The following is a 13,996-nucleotide window of genomic DNA, read 5'->3' as shown; positions in this document are numbered from 1 at the left end:
CAGCAAAAGGAAGAAAAAAAAAACGCGCGCTTGATTTTGTCGGGCGGCCTGCTTCGGGTCTGCGGTTGTAGGAGACAAGCGCAGTCCGGAATTTCGAAGCGAAAGCAATGCTAGCTACTCGTTACGTCAAGGCATTCGCAAACCCACAAAACACGGAGAAAAAACCCCGTCCACACGAACGTTCTTGCCAGCACCACGCTGCAAACCACGTTTCGCGTCGGGAAACACGCTGCCCGCGCGGCGGAGTGCAATCGCAGGTATGGCGTCGTCGCCGCCGCGCGGTCCAAAGCCCTGTGAATACACCCTACACAAATTCTACATTCACCTGTGTACGGTCCTGGGTAACAGTGGCTGCAGGTTACAGGGCTAGGGAACGTGTGGGACTGGAGCAAACGCCATGCCACCGATTGCCACTTAGATAATGTTCTGTGCGGTGCAGGGTGCTTCGCCCTCTCAAGACTAATGATCAAGTATGTCCAGATAAGACACCAACGGGCTGGCGCGCAGTCGATTTGGGCCCCTCCGACTCGATCGCTGCAAAAACCGGCCTGTAGGATTTCGAGTGCTTCGGACGCCACGCACCAACTCGAGAAATTTAGGATGGCCGACTTGGAGCCGCCATTGCCAGGGCCCTGGCCGCCTCCTTCCCCGACTTCCGGCGACGTCGTGAAGATTGTGACGGAAGCGACTGAATCGCTCTGTCCTTTTACTATGGCAACGGACGCAGTGTCACGATCGTCATAGTCAGCGGCGTCCACGTAAACCACATCAGACCTCTCGATTTTTTTTTTTTTTTTTTGCAGTGTCCGTGCTCTTGCGCTTTTGCGTTTCGAATTGTGTGGTGCGTGTTCTTAGGCAGTCGCGGTACATACATGCTCGTCCTGATCTGTTGGGATGCCAAACTTAGCCCCAGCTAGAGGTTTATAGCTCATGCTAAGGGAGCCTAAAATGTGTCGCCCAGTCTGGCTCTTGGAGAGCCTTTCCAGTTTTGCATACCTCTGAGCTTCGATCAGTTTGCCCAGGGTGTTGTACAGGCCCAGTGCCTCAAACCTGTCATTCGCGGTGGTGATGGGTACGCCTAGTGCCTGTCTGAAGACCTTCCTGATCGTGGCATCTATTTTGTTTTTTTCGTCCATCCTGACCTTCAGGAATGGGGCGACGTCGACCACATGGTTCACAACAAAGGCCTCGCTAATCTGGTGAGGTTGCCTTCCTTCATCCCGTGGTGCCGGTTGGCGATCCGCGAGAAGAGTCGGGTCATTTGATAGAGGCTTGTCTCGAGTGCCCTTATAGTTACAAAATTATGCCCGTTAGTTGATTACGTTGCTTACCTGTGGGTAGAATTCCCCACAAGGTGTGACGGTTCCACTGTGGGTTTTCAATAAATGCGCCTCCGTGAAAACTGAAAGAGCATTTGTAGCAAGAAATCATAATTTACCGATTTATTTCTGACTAGATTTATAGATTCTAGCTGGAATGAAGTTTCGAACTATACAAATTCTTAGTCGAGCTAGGGACGAGTACTTACAGCTTTCAAGTTTTTTTTTTTTCCCAGCTGGACTGACAAATACCAGTTGCGAGTAATAGCTGCCAGCCGGAAGAAAATCTCAATCCAAGTAGAAATGAGCTAGAAACTGAATTTCTAGCCAAAAATTCTGCCTATTTCTAGCTAGAAATATTTCTCGCTAAAAGAAGAAAAAATATTTTCACCACATTCTGTCCGGCCCTTCCCAGAGTCTGGCAGTTTCGCAGCGGTCGATTCTTTTTTCTCACCTACTCCCACTGCTATAAACCCTCCTCTATTCGAGCTCACACACTTTCGGTTTTATTCCGACACAGCGACTTAGGTGCACACATGCTATTGGCAAATCCTTTCGTCTCTATTATTTTTCAAGCAGCTAGCTTTTCATTCTCAGTAGATTCTTTAGGGCACAGTCGGCATTCGAGTTGATATATCTTTTTTGCCATTTTATTTTAGATGCGACTGCATCTCATTCACTCGCCTTGTCCCTCCATACGGCGTTGTTGTTGTCCGTCCACACCCTCCCCCATTCTCCTCGCCACGCGAGCTGCGCTCTCCGCCGCTCACCCCCTCTCCGATAGCGAACACTCTCTCGCGAGAGGCATTGGATTGGATTTGATTGGGTTGGCTTGGATTAAAGTGGATTTTGTTGGATTGTGTTGCGTCATAGCCGTCGTCGTTCCAGCACCGTCCAAAGAAATAAAGAATACATCATACGCGTTCCTCACACGTTTCACGCAATTAGAGAATCAACCCAACGGAAACACCAAGTGAACCCCCAAGATGCGTCGCATCTCCACAGGGTTCCCCTCGCGGGAAGGTGGGGTAATTTTTTGCAACTCTTTGAACTGTTTCAACTTATTGCGCACCGATTATCCTGGCTTCACTTTAAAGGCTACGTTTTGGTGCAAAGTTTCCTTTGCCACATACCACATTTCATTTTGTACAAATAGGATTAACGCCACTGAACAACAACGAGTGCTGTTTCCAAGAACACATTACAACCCAAGCTTGGCACAGTCTGTGTATTCGCTTTATTGTATTTTAACATATTAAAGAAGCCTTCAGGTTGGGCCCAGGTACAGTGTGGGTGTTGTTTCTAAGCTTCCCTGTCTTCCCGTGCAAACACGGAGCTGACACAAATTAAAGGGGGTCACAGGAGGTGACCATTCAACCACAGAATTGCGGAAAGCGATGAGGGAAACAGCTAACAGTCGTGACACTGCGCTGTGACGACACCCGTTTCCCACCCTGACACTCGTCCCCTTGTCAGCCCTGATAGTTCCCTCGCCCAACGGTTCCAGTCCTTCCCTTGACCACTCGCACAACACTGCCAGTTCGGTTGGCCTCTCGCCAAACCAGTCAGGGGTCCTCCCAGTTTGATGGTCACGACGACCATGGAAGAGTCATTGGTTGTGGGTTCTGCAGATATGTCATAACCACGGCAGAGATGGAGAGCCTGCACATGGGTGAAAGAGAGAGAGAGGAACAAATTGTGAGTCGCTTTCTTTTCCCACATCCTTCTTTTAAAGGAGCACTGACACCAATTTTCGGAATTAATATTGTTGCACAGTTCGCTTCCTTCACTCAACAGAATACCCTAGCTGAAATATAAGCAGCCTGCGATGCGAAGAACATAGTTCGATTGGATCTCATTTATCGCGCCAACGGAGCAGCGCGTGGAGCGGCACTCGGCAAATGGACATCAGCGTGACATCACCCCGCGAAGCCAAAAGAAGTGGTGTGACAACGCTCGTCAAAAACTCGTGACGTCACTTCACGCGCGCGGCCCCACGAGCGGCGAGCGGGCGCAACACCCTCTCAAGCGGGCGCTGGTGACGTCCGCACAAAGCGGTGAGGTCAGGCCGGGATTCTGTCATATGTGCCGTTCGGGATGAAAGCGCGGGAATTTGAAAAAAAAAAAAAATAAATAAATAAAAAAAATAAAAAGAATTGCAGGCCGTTCAATGTAATTAACTATCGCGCGCTAAACCTGAAACAGCACCTGAAGTGCTGTTTTAGGTTCGCCAGACCATTAAGCATCGATAAAAGCAATAAAAGTGTAACATAAAATTTCGTGTCAGTGCTCCTTTAAGGGGGACACTGCTCAAAACGGCTTCCCTTAATTGTTGAGTAAACTTTGTGAAACTTGTCAGTATTGCTCCTTTTTTTCCCGCTGATTTCAAATATGCCATTGTTTTTCGAGTAAGTCAATTAGTTACCAAGATAATTAGAGATAATTAGCCATTTCTGGAGCTGTATTCTCGTAACTGTCCCTTTCGAAAACTTCCCTTTTGCGCCCCCTTTCATCGTGACGTACTTCCGGTTAAGCAGTGGGCCTTTGATTCAAATACCGCAACTGTTCTTGCAAATGCATTTTAAAGAACTAAAACCGTATCAGAGTATCTTTAATGTGTTTATTTGAACGTATTTTGAAAAACTAAATGCGATAAATTTTTTTTTTGTTACAACATTGAAAGTTTTCACCACACGGGGAGGAACGTCCAAACATGGCAGCTGCAGTCAGCTGTTTCCTTGTGACAGTGAAGTGTAAAGAATGCTGCGGCTACTCTGTTTTTCGCGGCTGGACTCCGCGTTGAGGTCGGTGACAATGCCCGTGCATCAAGATATTTCGGCATCGACGCATTTGTGGCATCCCGACGCAGGCTTTTCCAAGCACCTGGAATGGTGCTTTACGTCGTTGACATTTTTGTGGTGCTCTACGGGTGAAAAAATGTGTAAGAGGGGGGATTTTCATTTCTTAATGACGTACCTGTTGCGCGAGAAGTCTACGAACGTTAAGCTGGTATGTGTGTGCGTTGCGTACCAATAAAAGTTTATAAATGTCATGCGGAGTGCTTGTGTAATTTTGGTCGTCTGCTCGACAGCTATCAAGCTCGCAGACAATCATTTATTCCATTGCACCAGCTGACCGTTAGCTAGCTCGCAGACGATCCTTTATTTCACTGTGTGGTGGTGGCGTAGATGCACAGGCTCACGGAGGCCTGCGACGGCGATATCGTTTCTTCGTTACCGGCAGCTGACTGAAAGCCACCGGTAGCAAAGAAACGAAGGGCGCATAACTCCTCGACGCTGAGCCCGCGCGTCCGCTGACCAAGTTCGTCCCGAAGCTCGTCGCACAGCCACCGCACGGTCCTCCTCTTTGAGAGGCCCGGAATGCTGGCGGAATGCTTCTTGGGGCATATCGAACAACGTCTGCATTGCTTCTCGACCGCTTGTTCCGCCGGCGAGCCAACAACAAGGCGATAATCGGCGCATTCATGTCTGCTTCCAAAAACCGCCTGTTTGAAATTCAAATCGCCTGCTCGAAGAAGCCGCGGTCAAACGCAGTAGGTCCGCCGTGCTTGCGTTACGTCACGTCCGGTTGGTTGCTTTTAGCCAATCAGGGCTCGCTCAAAAGGGACACTTTTGAAAGGGACACAAAAGGGACAAAACACGAGAATACCACCCCTGGAGGAACAGTCAACACAACAGTGGTGGTCATAAAACTGTAATCTTTATATTTTCCAATACTATGAACCCTGGTGGGTGCAATACGAGAATTGGTTTTTCGATGCACCACTTGGAACTAATTTTGCAGCTCATTACACCTTGGTGGCAACAAACCAATTCGAATGCCCATTTCAAACACCAAAGTAGTGACACAGTGACACTGAGTGAATTGTGACTTTCGCCTTGCAGTCAGTGTATTCTACTTGACAAATATACCATTTTTCTGTCTACATAGTATGTGATGTGTTGCTTGAGCAGTAACTTCAGTGCAGCCTTTCCTGTATCAAATTTGCGGGCAATACGCTGGGATCTTTCTTTTTTTTCTTTTCCGGCAGGCTGAAAGGGGGTGTGGCTTATATGCAGGGGTGGGTTATATGCGCGAAAATACAGTAGGCGCCCAGTTCAGTGCCTCTATCCCCTTGCGACTAACCCGCCAAGGTCACGAGAATCGACGGCGAGGTAGGCTGTTGAGGGACGAGAATGGTGATAACAATAAAGATGCTGCTGGCACAGGAACGAGGGCATGGGCCTAGCTCACGCCTCCAACTCAGGAAGTTGCTCGTAATCAGCCCAGCGGACGGACGACTGGCTGTGTGGCTCTCTTTCCTGCATCGCTATCCGCGACATCCTGGGCCCTGGGTCCAGTTCCTCAACAAGCGCAGAGGCCAATGAAGGGGTTCCCTTTGCTGCCAGTGCACTCGGATATGGCGAGGAAGACCATTGCAGCGTGTTGGATTACGCACCTCCCAACACATTACAACCATGCCAGCCTTGAAGAAGCACAGAGAGGCCTAGAATGTTATGGGGTCGTTTTTGACGACGTTAGAGGATTTCCTCAACACTGATTCGAGAAGAGGAAACACGCAAAGGACCCTGGCAGTGACATTGACACCAGGGACTCAAGGCTGAGACCTAAGTAACCTCAAAGTGCTTGATGCAATTGATGTCCTGCGGCACTACGCAACTTCAATTGGGCGATGCAATTCCCATGGGCCTACGAACGCAGTGCGAGGTCATCTCTGATAGTGAAACAGGCGCAAAGAAGAGTCACCGATTGCTTTCAGAGAAAATAGGGGCCTTTTGAATGAGTCTTTACCTTCACGTACAATTGCAGCATTTCGACAAGCTAGGTGCTCAATTTCGATGCAACAAAATTTCATTATAACGAAGAAAAGTGCCATTTTTGTGACTTCGTCATGTTGGGATTTAACTGTACAACCCCGAAAGAAAAACTGTGCTGGCGTGGCCTTTGTGACCTGCTTTCAAAAAGAGAGAGAATTTTTTTGACACCCCAGGTAACAGCATGTGTTTGTGGGGCGAAGCAGTGGTGACGGGTGACCAAAGATACTGATATTATTGTAACAATGCTGCTTTGCTTTCCTTTTTATCTTTTTTTCCTGTCAAGGTGCCTGCTTATGAGGCGAAAAACAAACCCGAGTTGCAAGCCAGCGCCGTGGTTATCCTTCCTTCAAATGACGACAACGATAAACTTCACTATGAATTAAAGGGGTACTGACACCAATTTTTTGAGTTAATATTACAGCTTGCTTCCTTTACTCAACAGAATACCCTGGCTGAAAGATGAGCGGCCTGCGATGCGTTTAACATACTTCAACTTGATCTGATTTATCGCGACGACGGACCAGCACACGGAGCGGTGCACAACAAATGGAGATGAGCGTGACATCATTCCGTGAGAGGGAACAGAAGTGACGCAGCCATCTGCCTCCAACGCTCATCAGAAGCTCGTGACGTCACTTCACAAGTGCGGCCCGGCGAACGGTGATTAGGTGCTGGCGCGTTCACGAAGTGATACGCGTAGCCAGAGCTACAGGCATAACCGCTGCTCAGAAAGACATTCTAGCCAAAAATAACGTTCCACATACAGGACAGGAGCCGATAATAAAGCCCAGAATCACAACAGAAGCCGCCCTCAGGTCTTTTATCGAAAGCGATCATCAATGTTCCACCGCAATGCTAGGCCTAACGCCTTCAGATAGCTAAAACCCAGAATCACAACAGAAGCCGCCCTCCGGTCTTTTATTGAAAGCGGTCATCAATGTGCCACCGCAACGCTAGGCCTAACGCCTTCAGGCAGCTCATGCGCTCAGCTACGGCGGCAAGGCAATCGAAACAACGCCTCCTCCGATCTTTGTGGTGTTTCGACGTCCGCACAAAATGGTGAGTTCATTCTGCGATTCTGTCAAATGCGCCCTTCGGGCTGGAAGCGCGGGAAACCAAAACGGACGATGTTCAGGAGGTTCAATTTAATTAATTATCGTGCGCTCAAGTATTTAAAGTGTGTTTTGGGTTTGCCAGGCTGTTAAGTACTGATAAAATCAATAAAAATAGAACATAAAATTTTCGTGTCAGTACTTAAAGGGACCCAGAAAAGCTTTGTGAAGGTCGCAATCAAATGCATTCAGGTGGTAGAACCCATAACAGGGGATTTTTTAGCCAAGTGTGAGCCCCATACGTTGTACGGATAATTTGTAAACAATTTTTGAAGATCGCCTTTCTCAGCCGATGAGCGCGACGCCGCAGCGAGCCAACCGCGGCGGACACAACGGCAAGGCGCCCCCCTGATTCGGGCGATCGTCGGCCGCCGGCAACGTCACTGCCATCGGCTTCCGGCTGCTCTTCCGCTCTTCCTCCTTCCTGCGCGATCCCGAGGCAAAGGCGGGTCCGCAGCGATTGACGCGTGCCTACGCGCAGGAATGTAGCTAGCGGAGAATGGAAGTCGAGCGTCGCGATGTCACATGGCTATTCCCAGTGTTTCCAGCTGCTATGAAAGAAGCAGAGAGGGAGGAGGAATCGATCGGCAAGGGGAAAGAGGTGCACTTAATTGCTTCTCGCGCAGCTAATACTGAATGTAGATCAATATTCCAACGGCATTGCATTGCTATATGGGTACTACACGACAATACAGGCCTTATGTAACATTTACAAAAGGCTTTTCTGGGTCCCTTTAAGCCTAGCACATTGGAATGCGAGTCAAGATCAGGGTGAATTATTGAGCCGTACAACCCATCCAACAATTTAGTATACCCCAAAGAGACCTGTTTCTTCTCCGTTTAATCAGCACTTAAGATTCCCCACGGCGCCACTGGCACAAATACTTCCATTCTGTCATGGTGGACAAAAGTCGAAACAACTGCAGGATCCCGCACCACTTACATGAAGCTGCTCAGTATTTGCTTGGTGTCGTCGTTGATCCTCGAATTGGCGAAGCTGATGCTCGAACAGTACAGGGCCACCCAGGCACACCACTTGAGCTGCAGACAGCGAGAGAGAGGGGAGAGGGGGAGGGACATGATCAGCACAAACCACAAAATGTGCGCCGGACATCTTGCATACAGGCGAAATGTACTGACAGTTGCTGAACAAGCAACAGTGCCCGATTACAGATCATGGTGGTTTGGGGTGTAATTTTTCGAAAAAAGTTTCTTTGCTAGTGGGTGCAGCTGTCCATAGAATTCGATCTACGTAAGTGTCACCCGTTGCGGTGGCTCAGTGGCTAGGCTAAAGTGTTGCGCTGCTGAGCACAAGGACGCGGGTTCGATTCCCGCGGCCGCTTTTCTGATGGAGGCGAAATGCAAAACCGCCCGTGTGTTTGAGATTTCGGCACCCGTTCAATACCCCCACGTGGTCAAAATTAACCCAAAGCCCTTCACTACGGCGCACCTCATCGCCTGCGTTGTGTCGGCACGTTAAACCCTAAAATCAATCAATCAATATCTACGCAAGTGTCACCGCCCTGCTGCAGCTATCAACTGCCAGTTTTATCGCGCGCCGTGCCACCAACCCCCACAAAAAAAGCCATCGAGGGTAATGGCGCGCCAACAAAGGCAGAGAAGATAATGGTTTCATTGGTGAAGTTCACAAGACATAAGTGACGGACTGTGTAGCTGTCCAATCAGGTTGTAAATTGAAAAGAGAAAGCAGACACCGATGCGTCCTTTAAAATTATTTTTCTTCTCGGCTTGTCTAAGGAGGCGAGACTTCAGTGTGAGTGCCGGAAAACATTGGCACAGTATGGCACGTCTGGGTGACAGCTGGACAAAAAATTGTCACTTGCTGATCGGAGCCCTAGTACACACTGCAAGCAGACCTAAAATCAAAATTGGTGCGCTCACAAACGCCTCACTGCAAAGTGCATATCAAAAGAAGCCACTCGTGCCATTTCATTGTGGGCTTTGCCTGTATATGATTCAATGAGATGCGAAATGCTACGATAAAAAACTAGTACTACCCCGTTTGTTGCACGCTGATTCAGGTATCAGGCTAGAACTTAATGAACTGAAGTCCAAATGGCATTTTTCTAGCAAATCCCCCACCCCCTGCCAAAGGAGATGTCTTGTATGCAGCTCTGATCACAGAACAGCTTAAATTTGTACGAGTTAGTACATAACAGAGGAAAAGCCACTTGAACCCTTGACAGAGGCACAAGGAAATACAGAAAAGGTGTTTTAAAGACGATAGTCTTTCTAGGGGCTAATTAACCCAGAAATTTTGGTCTGTCTATACGTCTGTGTCTGTGACTCGATTCCGCCACCCGGCCAAAGTAAAGCTGGCATTGCGCAATAGTCTTATATACTCACAGCCAAACGTAAACGTCTAAGACCGGTTTATATGTTCATACTTGTCAACTTTGTTGAACAAGAACAATACATTACGCAAATATAAGACAGGAAATTAGTGAACAAGGGATATTTACAGTGTTCCTTTATTAGAAAATTCATGGATGCTTGGTTTTTCAATACCAAATGATATTCTACATCTACGGCAGAAAACCGCCGCCTGCTGCTGTTGCCCACGCTACCTCCTTGCGGCATATGAAAAATCACGCGGCAACAGCAACGAAAGATTCCACTAGCTAGCTTCCGCGTTCTGCTTGGAACGCACGTGGAGCACGGCCACGCGGTTTTATAAACCTTCAAGTCGGCCGCCTCCATTCACGCACGTCTCCGCTGTACTGCAGCGCTGGCATCGAGGAACCCGGCCCGTAGCAGTGGAACGCGGTAAATTCAAATCGCCTTGCACAAACCTTTAGTGTGTTCACCTTGGGATGAGCGCGACGGTACAGGAACAGCATGAGGTGAGCGGAAAAGCAAAGAGGGGCATTTCCTTGGCAAATGTCTACGAAGACTATCGTCTTTTGACGACATTTGCAACAAAAGGAGCAGGTGCACTTTCACATTCTTCCCATCGGGGAAATGCGGGGAATTTTCTTTGTCGCGGCTACCTCGGTTTGCAGAACCATAAGCTCGACTACACACTGGGAACCACAGTGGGGTTAAAGAATAAGTCGAGTTCGGCATTTGTGCACCCTTTTCAAGATTGAAATCGCAGCCCAGATAATAGCATAAACCAACAAGTGCCCCAAATGGTGCGCGTCATTCTCACTGCACTGCCCTCCAACGGCCTTAATCGTGCATGCCCGTGGCAACAGAGAGCACCGTGCAACTTTTAAGGTTTAAGAGCCCCACCTTGCGAAAAACCGTCATTTACATAAAATGGCCGCCACAGCAAAGAGCAGGTAAGGGACACATTTGAGCTCGTACAGGATTTGAATGCGAGTCCGGAGTAACAGTCGAGTGCTGTACCACTGCGGAACCACCGCAAGTTGGCAGCAGAGAAACAAAAGTTACAATAGCACGTACTGCGCTATGTTACACGTGAACGTGACGTCACATGGATAGAACAGAAGGTCTCTTTTTTTGCCTGTCTCGAAGCAGCTCAAAGCTGCTTGGAGCAGCTACGAAGCAGCTCTTGAACCGGAAGTTACGTAGAGGTCACGTGAAGAAGCAGCTCAAAGCTGCTGCTCTGAGCGGCCAGCGATCCGCCGCGGTAGGCGAACTGTGGAGGAGCAGACGATTTGCCGTCTGCTCGTGTCGGCACCTTGTGCAAGCAGGCGCTCAACAACGCGAAGTTAGAACCCTGATAGTTATTATTTGGTCACAAATTGTGACAACGAATAGTTTTTGAAAACGGCTGTCAAAGTAACTACAAAATTTCTCAGTTGCGTCACGAAGCGTTGTCGTCGCAACCAAACGCGCCGTTTCGGCGTGTACGTGACGCTGTTTTCATGCATATTCCGTTTGCGGCTGAGCACATTTTGTGATGTCTGCACTGGCGTGTCGAAATGAACTGTTCACCTCACACTGCCGGTATATTTTGGATATACTCAACTCCTATGGTGACTGCGACGAAATGGTGGCGTACCTCGAGGAGAAATTTGCACTACGGTATGCAAACCGTTGCAGAATCACATCGCATTTGCTAATCACATTGTTCAAACGTTGCCATTTGTATGTATATACGTACCGGCAGACACGAAAACCTAGTGCGCTTTAACACCGGTGCGCTGCCTTCGTCAAAGGACCGCGGACACACTGGCATCTTAACGTCAATTGTAATCGCTAACTGCGAAGGAACAGCAGACAATCCCGCCATTATCGCACTGAGTAGATGATCAACTGACGCCAGGACAAGCGAAAACGCCAACGAGACCCCGAGTGACCTTTGCATGTGTCATCTGCTCGCGCGTCATCTGCTCGCCTTTCTGTCGTCTGCTATCTGCTCCTCCTCAGCGGCGAGAGCAGTTTGTGGCAGTTTGGGGCAGCATTGAGCTGCTCCCTGGTGCAAATGAAATACGATTCAGCAGCTCCGGAAGTGGTGGGCGGAGCCAACGCGGCGCTACTCCTGCAAATAAAATACGGAGCAGCTTGGAGCTGCTCAAAGCTGCGTCGAGCAGGCAAAAAAAAAGAGACCAAGAGGCGCCCCAGCCACTTAGAACAATGATTTCAGGCAAGCTGTGGCATGCGTTACCAGTGCCCCCAGAAATTTTCGCCCACAGGTCGCGCAGTGCTTCTATTGCAGGAACTGCGAGTGAACTGGAAGCTATTTCATGTGCTAAAAGGCGCGGACTTTGCCGACAGAAAATGAGCAGCGTAAGGCGAAGATCCTCGGGGGGGGGCCTACGTCTACCTCCTCACCTTGAGCATGAGGCCGCACATGCTGAATATCATGGACAGGACGTTCATGTAGTCGGGAGTTGGGTCATCCCCTGGCGTGCCGGCCGCGGGTGCTTTGTACCTGCAAAATACGCTTTCGGTAGGACCAGCTCAAACCCCCCACTCCCAGCTTTTCGCAACAATTTTCCGTGACTCAGCCTTTCGTTCGAACAGGCCTTGAGTGCCCGCGTTTTCTTTTTTTTCTTTCTGTGTGCGCTTTGAGTCCGTTCACGATACGATGACCGTTACAAGGAAAGTCGCCCCGAGAACGTTATCCGTGCTTCACATATTCGAGGCAGCGTAATTATAGGCTCATCGGTAAGCAATTACCGTAGCATGCTAGCGAAGAGCTTTAACACGGGACTGATTCTGGTCATTACAGCATAAATTAAGCGTTCGTACAGGTACACTTCAGTAATAACCACCGGCCTTCCTTCAAGAAAGATTCAACAATTCAGTTGTCTCAACCACGCCGGTAAGTTGCGCCGACTGCTCTTGTTATGCAGTCGTCGCCTTTTAAAACACACTCTATTTCAAATTTTGAACATTTCGTACTTTGCAACACAAATTGGGCGGAATTATCAGCTTTTCGGAACGAAAAAGCGTCCGTTTCGAGTGCCAGAAGCACGGACAACGCGAAACCGGAAGTGTCCTTGTCCCCCTTCTACATGCGCAAAACGACGATTTTGAAACGGCGGTCAACTACGTACCTGTTAATTTTGTCCCCACGGCGTGGATCGCTGACGTTGTTGCTGGAATGCATGCTGAAGACTCCGGTTCGCGTTAGGCAAGTGTAGGGCGGATTTGTTACAGTTAATACCAGGGGAAGGCTACGGGCGGTTTGACGGTCTCGACGTCGTCATCCGAACGTGCGCGATTAACTACAGCCTCTTATACTGTGAATGCCTGCATATCACCGGCGAAGGCCTTTGTGCCGAGCCATCAGAGATGGTTTGCAAAGCCGCCATCACGCGGCGCGCGCAGCCGTGGGTGCAGCAGACGACGCAGCCGGTGGGGTAACACGTTTCATGGAGAAAATACAGATTTCCGCCTAGCTCTTAATCGCTGGGCTCCGTCATTCTCAGTAAAGGTGCACTGCGTATTTACAAGGCCATGAAGAAATGTAGCTTTTCTTTCTGTATTCGTGGGCAAACAACCGACAAAAATCTGGCTGCAGAGCGTTGATTGTGACATCGGTAGCACGCAGTTAAATTTCTGGAATTCCGAGGAAAATATGATTTCGTTTCTTATTTTATTTTTCGCGCAAAATTTCAACAGCCCATCTCCTCGTCGATGACGACAAACCATGTGCGGGTCACCATTAAACACCCATTGCGGATATGTGCCACAAATTTTTGGGCAAATGGGCATGCATCACCTAGCTACAACAGATTAAGTGCGGGATTTCTTTATGGCTTCATGACGTCATCCCGCCGGATGACGGGAACGAACAGCTAGGAAGCCCCTGGCGATGGCGAGTGAGCTAGCGGAACTAACCTCGGGGGGGGGGGGGGGGGGGGGGGGGGGTACTGTACATAGGGCTGGGCAAGTAATATGACAGACAGACAATTCAAGAGCAGTTTAATAAAAGGTTCAACTAGGCTTCCCTTCACATTCTGAAAGAGGTCTAAGCATCCCCCGCAATTTTTACGTCAGAGTAGGTACCTTTACCATCTATAGTTAGAGACAGAAAGAATGCAGTTTAAGGATACTGACAAGGTCTGTCCAGCAGGGGGCCAAACATGCTACGTCAGGTGAAAAATGAGACGAACAGAAAAAGAAAGAAGAAATAAAAGAGAAACATTGAAATAAAGATAGAAAAAAAAAAGTAATGAACCAAGTTGACGTGTGGAGAGAGAGTTCAGTCGTTCAGTGTAAAAAAAGGGTAAAATACAACCGAGAAACTGTTCGGTTTAAAAGTTGGACAGAGTTCTGAAACCACGCA

The 13,996-nt window shown here is 48.8% G+C and overlaps 1 protein-coding gene across 1 annotated transcript; it reads right to left on the bottom strand.

Annotated features, from left to right (window-relative positions):
• Window positions 1-2,808: 2,808 nt before the first annotated feature.
• LOC144137684 (PAT complex subunit Asterix-like) lies at window positions 2,809-12,954 on the bottom strand. Its single transcript, XM_077669628.1, has 4 exons — window positions 12,762-12,954; window positions 12,034-12,133; window positions 8,213-8,310; window positions 2,809-2,981 (listed from the first exon to the last, which is right to left on the bottom strand). The coding sequence occupies exons 1-4, from the start codon at window positions 12,812-12,814 to the stop codon at window positions 2,909-2,911; spliced, it is 324 nt and encodes a 107-aa protein (XP_077525754.1). The 5' UTR covers window positions 12,815-12,954; the 3' UTR covers window positions 2,809-2,908.
• Between the last annotated feature and the right edge of the window lie 1,042 nt (window positions 12,955-13,996).

The sequence above is a fragment of the Haemaphysalis longicornis genome, unplaced genomic scaffold (genome assembly GCF_048455015.1).
Source record: "Haemaphysalis longicornis isolate Haplotype H1 unplaced genomic scaffold, Haemaphysalis longicornis Haplotype H1 scaffold_444, whole genome shotgun sequence".
Taxonomy (NCBI): Eukaryota; Metazoa; Arthropoda; class Arachnida; order Ixodida; family Ixodidae; genus Haemaphysalis; species Haemaphysalis longicornis.
This window is presented reverse-complemented; position numbering and strand designations above follow the sequence as displayed.

Bases quoted from the DNA above. Each gene is read 5' to 3' on its own strand.
- LOC144137684 (XM_077669628.1), bottom strand. From the start codon at position 12,814: ATGCATTCCAGCAACAACGTCAGCGATCCACGCCGTGGGGACAAAATT. The intron at 12,134-12,761 runs GTACGTAGTTGA...CGTATTTTGCAG, and splicing joins CGTGGGGACAAAATTAACAG to GTACAAAGCACCCGCGGCCG. The intron at 2,982-8,212 runs GTAAGTGGTGCG...ACCCATGTGCAG, and splicing joins CAAATACTGAGCAGCTTCAT to GCTCTCCATCTCTGCCGTGG.